A 13,390-nucleotide genomic window follows, 5' to 3' on the forward strand; every position below is an offset into this window, starting at 1 on the left:
ATTGTGAGCATGGCGGCCGCGGTCTCCAGTCCGGAGGTGACTGCTGAGGGGCAGGAGCCTTTGCTGAGTCCCGGAGAGGCAGAGGAGGAGGAGAGCAGGTAGGGGCCTGTTCCTCCCCGCGCCCCTGCTTTCTGAGGCGGTGAGGCGACTTCTTGTGCCGTGGGCGGAGGGGAGCTACGCCAATAGGCGCCTCCCGCCCCTCCCTGCTCCGGGGGGTTGAGGCGACACCCCCACGAGTCGCTAGAGGAACCACCCGTGGGTGCCGAGTCTCTCTGCGTGGGTGTTTTACCCCGCAAGGAAAGCCCAAGCTTGAGGGAAGCTGCCCTCCTCGGGAGCCGGCGGAGGGGATACAGGCCGAGCCGCCCTCCCTAAGCGCTCTGGTAGCTTGGGTTCGCGGCGCCGCCTCCTTCGCCCGCTGCGCCCTCCCGGGGTCTCGGACCGGCGGCGGCTCTTCAGCCTGCCCCAAGCCTGCCCCGGGGGTCGGCGGGGGCTCTTCAGCCTGCGCCGGGTTCGGGAGCAGGAGGCAGGAGGTTCGGGAGCGAGAGCGGGGCGCGGCAGGGGCCGCTGCCCCAGCGGGGGCTGGTTCCATCTGTAAAAAAACGAACGCACTCGCTTGCGAAGTTTCTAAAAAGCATAAAAATCGATTATTGTGGTGCTGAAGTCTAGGTATTTAATAGCGCTCTTCCTGCGTGGGCAGCAGTTGAACACGTGTTTTTTCCTTCTCTCAGGAAAACAACAGTATCTTGAATGTGTAGGGGTGGCTGCTGCTGCCGTCTTTGCTCAAGCGTTCTCGTACTTGAAGCGTACTGCTTGATTTAACTAAAATCTTGAAAGTAACCAAACATAGCATATGCAAGAGTTTGACTTTTTCCTATGCATGGAATGGGATGGGTAATAAGATTACAAAGTACATTTAGAAACATTGTTTGTGTGGTTAAAGTTTCATTGAACCAAGACACTTCAATGGTGTAAACATTTCTGAAGAAATAAATGTACAAATCGTGCTGTGTAATAGCTACATTAGCTTTAAAATTGTGCGTATGCCTAAGTGTGTGTATGACCTCTATAAACAATGTTTATAAACTACGTTCAGGCGTATATAACCTAGGTCTGCATCTTTTGGACAGAGATTATTTTGTTTAGAATACTTCAAAACCAAAAGAACTGAAGAGCCCTGAAATGTTCTTGCTTCTGAAAAAGTACCTGGGTCTCAGAAGGTGCTTATGAATTTTAGAAAAATAACTTACTGCTCACAAAGTTTGTAACTTGTATTTTAATCTTTTTTTGCAGCTCTTACAATCTTCAGCAATATATTTTATATACATCTTTTACATTGTATAGTTATTTTCTCATGGTAAGAATAGACTGGCCATACCTTTTAGTTTAATCAATAGTTGTTCATGTTTGGGGTGGTTTTTTGCTTTAAAGTCGCAGTTCTGAGAAGATGTCTGGAGTTTTATGGTTTAATATGCACTTCTTAAAGCCTTTACATATCTGGGATGCTCCAAAGTGTCTATACAAAGAGATTACAGAATTGAAGATCTCTCTAGATAAAGATCTCTTTGTGTAACATTTGAATGCAATGCTACATGATAACATTTCTTTTAGTTATTTGATTTGTCAATCTAGTACTTTTCAGTGAAAAATAAGCTTGCTTCTAAAATAAATTCTTTGTATTCTTTGCTGTGTGGAAGCCCATTCCTGCATAACAGTTTACACAGTTGTATTGAGGGGTTTGTGAAAAATGTTTTCAATGTCCTGTGGGAACAACTAGAAGAGAATCTGATAATGATTTCTTTCTTTCTTGACTCTTGGTTCAAAAACAGGGATGTTGTGGAAACACAAGAGCATTATAAGAGCAGGTGGCGATCCATCTGGATTATGTATCTTACTATGTTTCTCAGTAGTGTAGGTGAGTAAACACAGGTGGATTTCAATGTTATTTGTTTAATGAATGTATTTTGGTTTGAAAATTACAGGGTTTTCTAGATTTCAACTACATAGCTCCTTTAACGCTGCTGTTCTTTTATCACCTTAAAAAGGTGCATTTTCTGATCCTTCAAAAGAGAAGATATGACTAGCAAATCAAACAGAAAAGTACATTTAATAAGATAAGTTAAATAACACTCTGTTTTGAGACTAAATGACGTATTACTTAAATCTTTGTTTTATGGCTTTGTAATGGTTCGGGGTAAAAGGTAATGGCAGAGTGAGGTTATTGCTCAGAACCAAACAAAACAAAGGTCACACGTCTATCATCCAAAGTGAAACTTCTAGGGAATGAAAATAGGAATAATGCTGAGTTCTTAAGAGGTAAGGTCCTTGTGGGAATGTATGTTACCTGTTTCATAATGTGTATGAGAGCTTGTTTTCTCCTATGGGATTTTGCATCTCCACTACAGAAAAAAATTACTGTTTCATTCCTAAATAACTGCCCCTGGAAACAAGACTTCTGGTGATTTTTGACTTCTGGTGATTTTCTGTGGGCCTAGAAATTATCTTGAACATCATAGGATACTTCAGTGATTATTTTTTTTAATTTGATGAATTAAAATTTCTTTGATAAAGGAATACAAGTATATCAGTATATCAAGAAATTCTTTTTACTCTGGGGACCTTGTTGTCTTTCCACTGGGAGGAAAAATCCCATGCAGTTTGCTTGGCGCATCAGTATTCTTTTCATAGGAGGTTTTTTGTTTAGTGTGTAAGCACCTATAAAATGTCCTTTTAAAAATATCTCCTCCTGTTAGGAGGAATTATCACTCCTTAAAAAAAGCATGTAATACATAGTTTTTTCAGGTGACAGACTGATGCACAGTTTTAGACTATAATACACTTAGGAGCAGAAGAATGAACCTGTAATAACTGTTTCAGTAAAGTGAATTACTGGTAACCATGGCAAATAAAGTAACTTCAGTTATGTTTTTACTGCATTGCAGGTTTCTCAATTGTAATTATGTCTGTGTGGCCATATCTCCAAAAGGTTTGTAAATATGGGTTTTTTAATTAATAAGAACAGGAAACTCCTGCTCAGAAAGTATGTAATACAAAATTTGGCATTTTATTTAGGAAAAGAAACAGTAAAGGGAAGTGGTTATGAGAGACTTGTATTTTGCCATCCACTTAGACAGCTTTCATTATTTCATGTAAAATCTGTCGGTTGATTTCCTGAATTGATAAAGGTAAATCATAATCCAGAAATGTTTGGTTTTCCAATATAATTTCACTGTTTTCTTGGACAGTGAATCTATAGAAATCTCTTTATCTGAATGCATTTGTAGTGTTAAACATAATACACAAGGCTTGTCTGTGTTTTGGAAAAAAAGGAAGCTGAAGGTGGAAGTTGCTCTGTAAATGTCAGATTGTTGTACGTTGACCTTCTTGATATTCTTAACAGGGAATTGCCTGTGTTCCTGTATAGTGTTTTTAGTTGGGGTTTTTTTTTCCCCTTCTTTGTTGCGTTCTTGTTAAAAGTGGCATAAAAGGTCTCTCAAACTTTAACTTAATCTGTGCTAGGATTTTACTGCTCCTGGAATGGCAGAAGGCAGTTTCAAATGCAAATTTGGAAGAACGTATCCTGGGCAGGGTCCTAGAGGTATCGTTAAAATTGAGGCTGGTGCTGAATTCTTGGAGAAGAAAAGATAATGCATCATCAGCATTGTAAATCAGGACAGATTCAGGCATGTGCAGAGATGACTTAAGTGATTCCTTGCTCCTGGCATGTAAACTGTCTAACTGTACTGCTTAAGTTATGTCTGTAGCCTATAACATCAGCAGTGCTGTATGAAAACTGTTTGTTTGCTGCAAGTAAGCCATTTCCAGTCTCGGAAGTAAAGTGCTTTTTATTGGTTTGGTGCATTGCTGGAGACAGTTAGCCAAGGTTTATTGCCCCCAACAAAGTACTATGTGAAAACAACTGCTTGTGAGACCCAGAGTAGTGTATTTATATTAAACACCGCACGATGCCATGCAGACACAGTAACTTGTTCAGCGATAGCTTAGGTTTGACACTGCATTGCATAGTGCCATATAGCCTCAGAATTACAGTGCAGAGTCTTAGGTATTTCAGGTACTGATACTAAAATGGTTTTGTTGATATTATAAAATACTATAATACTTTACCCATAGAATTGATTAATTTGTTTCTGCAGATTGATCCGACAGCAGATGCGAGTTTCTTGGGCTGGATTATAGCTTCATATAGCATTGGCCAAATGGTTGCCTCTCCCCTGTTCGGCTTGTGGTCCAATTACAGGCCAAGGAGAGAACCTCTCGTTGTTTCAACGGCTATTTCAGTAGCTGCTAATTGTCTTTATGCTTATGTCCATGTACCTCATTCACACAACAAATACTACATGCTGACTGCACGTGCTCTTGTGGGATTTGGAGCAGGTAACCACAGCAAAATTTACATTTCTGAAAATCATTAAATTCTGTCTTGTGTAAGATAGTTAACATGATATTTTAGTACCAGGTTTACCATTATGTGAATGATAACTTATTACTTAACAAAGCAAAGAGTTGGCCAATACTAGTTTATAATAAAATTGTGTAATTGTGCAGTTGTGTATAAATACTAGAGGGAGTAGTGCTGGGTTTTATTTTCTTGCAAAATAACAAAAAACCCCACCTAAAATAAATGTAACCGGATAATTTAAGAATGTAACTTGGTATTCACATGAGCACTTTCTTGGTTCTGTTTTTTTTAAGGAAACGTGGCTGTAGTTCGATCGTATATTGCGGGTGCCACTTCTCTTACGGAAAGAACAAGTGCCATGGCCAATACCAGTGCCTGCCAAGCCGTTGGCTTCATATTAGGACCAGGTAAACCATATCTTCTTTCCTCAATTCTCTAATACTTTTTAGGATGAAATTGGGCATTGGAAGTAGGAATCCTCAGCAGCTGTATGTTGGGGATTTTAAGGCATAGTTTGTCAGTGGTATCAAAATTGAATAAATGGGATCCACTCATATATACTTGTGTATGCCAATATAAATGAAATATTCTAGTCCAAAGAAATTCTAATTGTTTGTAGTTAAAAACTACTTGTTTTGGACTGCTGGCTGCAAGAAAAACAAGTTCCAGGATGCTCTCTTGTACCAGTGCCCACTGAATAGTCTATGACCAATTGCACTTTATTCATGGAGAAGGGAATTTAACATTACTGTACTTGGGCAAACATTTCCACCTTTCCGAAATGACTGAAAATTTCACCTTGCCTCACATGTTGTAGAAAATAACGTCCAACAGATCTTTCTGATCTTGTAGCGACGATCACAAAATCTTCATATTGGCAAAAATTTTAAGACATAGCACAGGTATTACAGAGAGCTAAGGGAACAAAGAGCTTCAGGGGTGTTTGTTAGATCAGACATAACTGTGGCTCCTGAGATACTATGTCTGCTTCATAGGAGAAATGCATTAGACTTGCCTTGTGGTATAAAGAGAGACCAGCGATTTTCTCCTAAACAGCCTCTACTGATTACTTATCTTCTGTAGCTGGAGATTAAGATTATCCAATTAGTAGAGCTGAGTGTTCTATGTATAGTAAGATAATGAAGTGAACGTTTAGGGCTTAAAGTTTTTTCTCCAGTTGGTTATTACTAGTGCTGTACATAGAGCATTAAAGTGGCTACAGCAACAAAAATTCTGCATTCTTTGTGTGATTTGCATAGATTATAAGTTTAGGTAATTCCCTTTCCTAATTTGATAGGGACTCTCAGTCTGTCTCCTAACAGTAGTAAGCAAATGACCTGATCTTACAATCTTTTGCTCTGCACCAATTTAAATTTTATTTAAAAAAACCCCCACAACTGGTTTTCTCTCTAGCTTGCCCTTAGCAGGAGGGCTAGTCCAGTCCCAGGACCAAGGTTTTCCATATAGGAGGAAGAGTAAAAAGAGTAAATCAGCTGTCTGCACATGGCCAAGAAAATTAACCACTGGTACACTCAGAATTCAGTTCCAGTTCTTGAAGTGTCATGCTGTTATTTATACAGTGTATTTGTATGTAACCAAGTAGTTTTCTGGCTAGTTGAGATCCCACTGGTACCCATCAGTTTATTTAAAGTAGGATTCTCAAAACGTAAAAGGTTTGACAGGTATAATATTTAAATTTTACTTAGCAATTAGAACAACTTTGCTTATCCAGTTTTATATGTTTATTCTATATGTGTTCTAATATTTTCTTAATGATTCTCAAGATTTTTTTAATACATTTATGTTCTTAAGTTTTTCAGACATGTTTTACACTTATTGGAGAAGAAGGAATAACATGGAAATTAGTTCATCTTCAGCTGAACATGTATACAGCACCAGTTTTATTTGGAGCTCTCTTAGGAGTTATTAATATTATTCTCATCTTTGCCATATTCAGGTAATCAAGTGAAAAAAGAGAAATATTGTACCTTGTTTTAGTGGGTGGTTTGTAACAAATAATATGCTGCTGAGAAGGAGGAGTAATAAGCCTGAAATCTGGAGCGCTAAAACTATAAACTGTTATTTATTTTTCTACTTTTCTACCTGAAGAAGGTTTCTACCTTCTTTAATACATATCTTTTTCATTATGCTCATAAATTAATCATAGTGATGTTACGGCTAGAATGTAAACTGATGAAAATAGTTAGAGCTGTTAGATTATTAGCTTAGCCTTGATATCTTTTTAATGTTGATGATTTCTGCTCATGTTTTCTTCTCTAAAGAGAAATAAGGTTAGCTTGTCTGTAGGGTTCTCACCATCTGTGTCTTTCCTTTTAGAATCTCGAGGGGGATCTTTATGCGTTATCCCATTGGTGGCAGTGTGGGGAGGGGTGAGATGCACACAGATATGTGAGATTCTCCCACTAGAATATTTTCTTTCTTGAATATGGTGGTGTTCACTGCAGTCAAATGTAGACTACACAAATGATGTTTGAAGGAGCTGGGAATAATTAGAATATTATATTATGCCATTTAGACTTATTTTAATAGAAACTTGACTCAATAGTAGATCAAATAAATATGTGTATTAATGAAAACAGTTCTAAATTTCTAGAGAGCATCGAGTGGATGACATGGGACGGCAATGCAAAAGTATCAATTTTGAAGGAGAAGGTACCTATGTTTTCTTGAAAACTTATTCTGTGATTATAATTTTGAAGTACTCTCTTATTACACACAAGCGTTTAGAAGTATTCTAAAGTCTGATGCATTGGGAACTCAAAGTGGAAAATAGGGTAAATCTCTTTCTAACTGGTCCAGAAATTACTTCACATCCATGTTGTGTCCAAATGTGTCCATAGTGCTGTCTGGTAGCAGAGAAGAAGAAAAAAAAAATTGTATGGATCCTTCCAGATTTTCACTCTGGAACTGTCTCTTCCAAGACACAGGGTTAAGTGAATATGGACATAAAAAGAATCTCCCTTAACTTCTACTCTGCAGTCATACTTCTCTTTAAGAGAAGTTCGAAGTTTAGATTATTCTTTTGTTTTGTTGCAGAAAGTGGTGTTCTGGATCAGGATGCAGAAGGAAACGTTGACCATGTTGCTGTGGTAGCAATCAATTTTCTTTTCTTTGTCATCTTGTTTGTGTTTGCTGTCTTTGAAACGTAAGTTTGTCTATTTTCTCTTAAAATACTTAGGCATGTAACGTAGTTAGACTGGGTCCATATAAAGGCTTTTCTGTTGCACTCATTTTCTTAACCGTACTCTTCATAAATAGAAGTCCAAAACCATAAGCAATCAAATGGTTGTATACTGATACAGAGTAATGAATTAAAGATCAGTAATAACTAAAAATATGTAGCATACAGTTTGTGGTATATGAAACATTAATGTAAAAGCTTTTGGATGGATGCAAACCCATATCCTCAACTTCTTAAGTGTTAAAAAAAGAAAACAAAACAGTACCTTAACTTGGGCTACCTAAAATCTTCAGAGAAAACTGTGTCTTTAGTTGAGTACCTTGTTCTATACTTTTGTGTAATTTCTTAGCATGGTTCTGATTAGCTCCAAAAGCTCCAGTGAAGCTCTTATTTCAGTAATGATTGAAACAATTGTTTGATATAGTTAATGCAATTGTATTCTTAAATACACTATTTTACATGACTGTTTTTTTTTTTACCTAAAGTGTATACTGAAGTATACTGCATTTTTTCAATTTATAAAATACTTTGAGGATATAAAATTTATTTTGTAAGTTTTTTGAGCTCTAACGTAGCTAAAATTTCTTTTAACAATATGTGTCTGTCTTAATTGCATTATTTTTAGAAAATTGAGTTCCTAGAGTCTGGTTGGTTGCTAAAACTGAAACAGTATTAAATGATTATTATTTTTATACTCACAGGACCTGATTTTTTTTTTTTTTTTCTCTCTTGCTTTGCTTTAACTCCCATCATTTTTTCATGAACTATCAGAAATAGATTAATAATGCTTCAGAGTATGGCTGGTGTAATGCAGTTGTGAATTTTGTCTAGTGGATTTAGTTTTAATAAATGATGCATGACAGCATTAGCTTATAACTAGCCTGTGTTTTCCGATAAGCCCGTCACGAGGAAAGGCTTCTATACCACTGTGTTTGATGTTTGGGACAACATATGTATGGAAATGACTGTATAGAAGAAGCTTTTTCTTAATTAATGTAATTTTGTTCTGTCAATTTAGTATAGCTACTCCATTGACGATGGATATGTATTCCTGGACCAGGAAAGAAGCCGTTTTTTATAATGGAATAATCCTTAGTGTGGTTGGCATTGAATCGGTTATTGTTTTCTTGGTGGTTAAAACGCTATCTAAAAAGTAAGTTTTTGGAGTTTATCGGAATTTTGTTACTTACGTTAGCTAAGTGTGAAAAACTTTATAGCAAGGCCAAGTCTGCATTACTTAAATCTTTTCTTGTTAATGAATTTGGGTTTACTATGACAATTAAGTACTTCCAATTTTGACACAGCCATGATGCTGCAGTTGTTCTTTATTCTGTTAACGTAACCCCCTTCCTTGTCTGTCTTTTACCCTTGAATCACAAGAAAAACAGGTTTTAAGTTACTGTGATTTTGCAATTTTTCTTGCAGGTGTTGTGGTCGGGCATCTTTTCCGCAAACTAATGGGCTATGTCGTTAGCACCTTCATAAATTTTACTTTAATTAAATGATATATTTAATTGTAATTTCATTGTTTGATAGGACTGGTGAGCGTGCCATACTCCATGGAGGCTTACTGATTGTCTTGGTTGGATTCTTTATCTTGCTGCCTTGGGGGAAAAAACTACCAAATATCCAGTGGCAAGGTATAATTCAAGTCATACTAAGCGATCATCATAATGATTTTTGAAAGCTTTTTATTGTGGTTTTTTCTTAATGGCATGCATAACATTTTTACAGAAATAAAGAATAACTCCATTCCCAGAACAACTTCCACTGAAATGTTAATGCCTTTCTGGAGTTTGCAAGCAATGCAGCTTCCATCCAACCACACAGTGGAACCCGTAGGCTGCCCCGTCACGCAGTCCTGGTGCCTGAACACTCCTATGATCTATCTGGCCCAGTATATCAGCTCTGACATACTAATAGGATTGGGCTATCCAGTTTGTAATGTCATGTCCTACACTTTATACTCAAAAATTCTAGGACCAAAGCCTCAGGTAAGCATGGTGCCTAAACGGTTTATTTCATATGCTCTCCAGGACTTGCACCCTCTTTATTAGAATGAGGGATCTAGCTAAAATTCCTTTTGTCATTAGCCAAATAATATGACATTTCAATCGGGGCAGAAGTTTCCAGGAACTCTAATCTTTTTTTAAAATCCAAGGCAAGTCCCTAGAGGAATTAGAAAGCAAGGCTTGTACTACAATTTATGGCAAATCTTATAGTGTGAAAATTTCAGAACAAGTAAGCCCAAAGCTTGTGACTTTCACGACTGTTCTGGAAGAGTCCTTTTTGTAACAACCAGTTACATATTTGGAATATCACTACGGAATAATGTTCCTCTTACTAAGTATATTATATAAAGACTACAAATGCTACGATACCTCCAGTTATTGAAACAGTGGTGAAACACATAGCAAGCTGATATTACTGCTTAACAAAAAATTTTTTTCCTTTTTCACCACTGATCTCATTTTTTCCATGTTATATTTTGCTGTAAGAGACTAAATGCTTTGAGCCAGAATGCCTTTTTATTAGAAAGCTATAGAGTGTGTAGCTCAGTGGAGCCTTCGAATTAATGCTTAGAGAAGCTGAGCAGTACTCTTGGAAACAAAGTACTCAGTATCTTAAGTTAAGAAAGATAAGCAGTTGCTTAAACACTTCTACATTTTCTAATTAAGATAATTGGTGGGAATTATTGGCTAACCTGATAATTCCTGTATCACTAACATAAGCTTTTGATCTTCTGTAGGGTGTCTACATGGGATGGTTAACTGCCTCTGGAAGTGGAGCACGAATACTCGGGCCTGTTTTTGTGAGCCAAATATACACTCACCTGGGACCACGCTGGGCATTTAGCTTAATCTGTGGAGTAGTTGTAGTCTCTCTCTTACTCTTGGAGATAGTATACAAGAGACTAATTGCATTTTCTGTCAGATATGGAAGGATGCAAGAAGAGAATTGTTAAATATGTATTTAGGAAAAAAAAAGTACAACCAACCAGAAACAATACTTTAGTTTATTACTACTTTTTAATGAGGAGTACCTAACCACTGACCTTGTTGGCTGTATGCTAGGAACTGTAGACCTGTACTTACACATTGACAGAACACATAACTTGGTCATATCCTAATGTATGGTTACACCTGCTGCAACAGAGCTTTTGTATTCTGCTTTTCTAGCAGCAGAGGAAGGGATGTGAACAAGTTAGATCAATACAATGGCACATTTGAAGTGTGTACAGTTTAAATGATGCACCTGCGTACTGAATGCAGCTGTGAAGGTCACAGGTTATGTGCATCCTTTCCAGAAAGAAGTAAAAGAAATATTTATCTTGATTCTGTGAATCAGGATTAGTAACTCTTTTGTAACTACAAGATTAGTTGAGCTGCATGCACTTTGTATGGAAACATCACTACTTAAGTGAACCTTCTGATGTTCAGTTTGCTAGCTTGTAAGCACTGGTTAATACAAAATGTCTCGCTTTGGAAACTTACATATCAGTACATCTCCAGGATTTCAAATGAAATGTGACAGAATTGTAGAGGAAGGTAGGTGCCTACTTCACAAGCAGTTTATGCGGGATTTGGGTATGTAAGTTGGTTGAGCGCCATTGAAAATCACAGCCTCAGTGGCTGTTACTTGAACTACAGTGAACTGTATGTGCAATTTTTCTTCTACTGTTTTGTTGAATGCCTTTTTGTAGCAAGAAAGATAACCTGCACAGAGTTGAATTATGCACAGCTTTTCTTAACTTTACTACAAGAAGGAAATACTAAGCATGATAGTTTACACTTTCGTTGTCATTTCTAAGAATGAATGCGCTGTGCTGAGCAACCAGTGTTAATTAAGTAAAAAGGAGGAAACTAGCTCCTCGGGTGTCGGCTATTATTTGTAGACTTATTTTTTTCTGATAATATGGTATGAGAAACAGGAATTTACAATGCTTGAATCATTCAGTGTTTATTTTAAAAAGTAAAATAATAATTTTCCTTCATAATGGGGCCTAAGATCATCTGTATGGGTTTGTTTTATCTGTTTGAATACTACTGTAAAAAGGAGGAAACTAGCTCCTTGGGTGTCGGCTATTATTTGTAGACTTATTTTTTTCTGATAATATGGTATGAGAAACAGGAATTTACAATGCTTGAATCATTCAGTGTTTATTTTAAAAAGTAAAATAATAATTTTCCTTCATAATGGGGCCTAAGATCATCTGTATGGGTTTGTTTTATCTGTTTGAATACTACTGGGGAAAGAAAAATCTGGAATAACTCCTGTATGAGAGTTGTAGCTGCTGTTTAATGTGTCTAATATTTGATGCTTACTGAATTTATTAAATGTAATTAAGTATTCCTATGTAATCAATTGTTCAAACACTAAAAGACTACTGAATTAAAAGATTATTTTTACAATACTCTCTGAAGGGAACACAGAAGTTTTATTCTCTCTCGGGCTGTCCTGCTGCAGAATCGCAAGATGTTATGAGAAAGGACTGCTTTTATAAGCATTTCTTTTATATACTAATTCATAGAAAATAGTACCAGAAATACTGTGTTTTGGTGGTGAAAACAGACTGCAGAATCAAATGCTTAGAGTTAGAGCAACCAAAAGTTACTTCAGTCATGAGAAATTGGTGTTACTTTAAACTTGCATTTCTCATGTCTTCAAAATGGCTAACATGGTTAGGATTTTGTGTTCTACAACTCAGTTTGTGCTAAAAGTAAATATATCTTGTAGATTTTTTATTACTGCCATTCTTTAGCTAACTTCCAGCTTAAGAGTGAGAAAGTGTTTGGGTACTTGGAGGGACTATTTTTGCTGTAAGTTATTTAAAGGGCTAAGGATAAAAGTAGGTTCAAGTCTCTTATTGTGCAGTGAATACCTGTAGAACAGAGTATCCCTAAAAAGGGGTAGCCCATGCACATTAATGTGTTTACATAATAATTAAAATAAGAAAGCAAAGTTTGAATTTCTTTGGCCATGAGAGTTGTTTTTGTTTTCCTAGGTCAGCTGTGTTTTAAGCTATGGCTTGTTATGGATTATCATCCTCTCATTCTTACAAAACATGTTCTTGTATTCACAGGTAGGGCTTCTGTTTTTTCTTCTTATTCTGGTTATTAATGTAATGTAACTACACTTAAGTCACACTGCTCCTTACAAGCTAGCTAATTGTTCGTTCTAAGCATTTATGCCTTTCTGTCCTCTGGTGTCTACCTCTTAGTTTTTTTTTCCAACTATTTGTCTGTTTAGCTTGCACATCAAACTAGATTATATTATGTCTGAAGTAAAGATAGTAAGTGTGGCTGATACAATGCAAGTTTTTTTATGTGCAGTGCTGACCTACATCTTAAGGTTGACTTGCTACTTTAAAAGTCAGTTGATATAAGATTAAAGTAAAGTTTCATGTAAGAAAGCTGTATTTATGTGCATGTGCTGTATTTATGCACGTTTGTATCTACAGGTATATTCAAAAAAACCTTAAAGTCTGCGTAAGAGCTATGCATACTACTTGGTTTATCAAAGACTTGCAATAGTTATTTTACCATGCAGTCATTCCATCTGAGTATTAAGGTCCAACATGAGAAGGTACACTTCTCAACTGAAAGAGCAGTTAAAAAATACTCCTTTGGGAGAATCAGTTAAGGCTTTTTTTTTTTTTTTTAAGTGCTACTTGCATATCTTTCTTTGCAAGCTATTTCCTTGATTTGGACATGACAAAAATAATCAAAATTGTCTCTGTTAGACTACATGAATAAGGAGAACTGACTTGA

General features: G+C 36.7%; 1 protein-coding gene across 1 annotated transcript; it reads left to right on the forward strand.

Annotated features, from left to right (window-relative positions):
• Nucleotides 1-9: 9 nt before the first annotated feature.
• On the forward strand, nucleotides 10-11,660 carry MFSD8 (major facilitator superfamily domain containing 8). Its single transcript, XM_009289496.2, has 12 exons — nucleotides 10-98; nucleotides 1,827-1,912; nucleotides 2,940-2,983; nucleotides 4,152-4,392; nucleotides 4,711-4,824; nucleotides 6,230-6,374; nucleotides 7,032-7,090; nucleotides 7,475-7,583; nucleotides 8,638-8,772; nucleotides 9,156-9,259; nucleotides 9,354-9,613; nucleotides 10,369-11,660. Exons 1-12 carry the CDS (start codon nucleotides 10-12, stop codon nucleotides 10,582-10,584), a joined length of 1,602 nt encoding a protein of 533 aa, XP_009287771.1. The 3' UTR covers nucleotides 10,585-11,660.
• Nucleotides 11,661-13,390: the final 1,730 nt, after the last annotated feature.

This window comes from Aptenodytes forsteri, unplaced genomic scaffold (genome assembly GCF_000699145.1).
Source record: "Aptenodytes forsteri isolate BGI_AS27 unplaced genomic scaffold, ASM69914v1 Scaffold109, whole genome shotgun sequence".
NCBI classification, from domain to species: Eukaryota; Metazoa; Chordata; class Aves; order Sphenisciformes; family Spheniscidae; genus Aptenodytes; species Aptenodytes forsteri.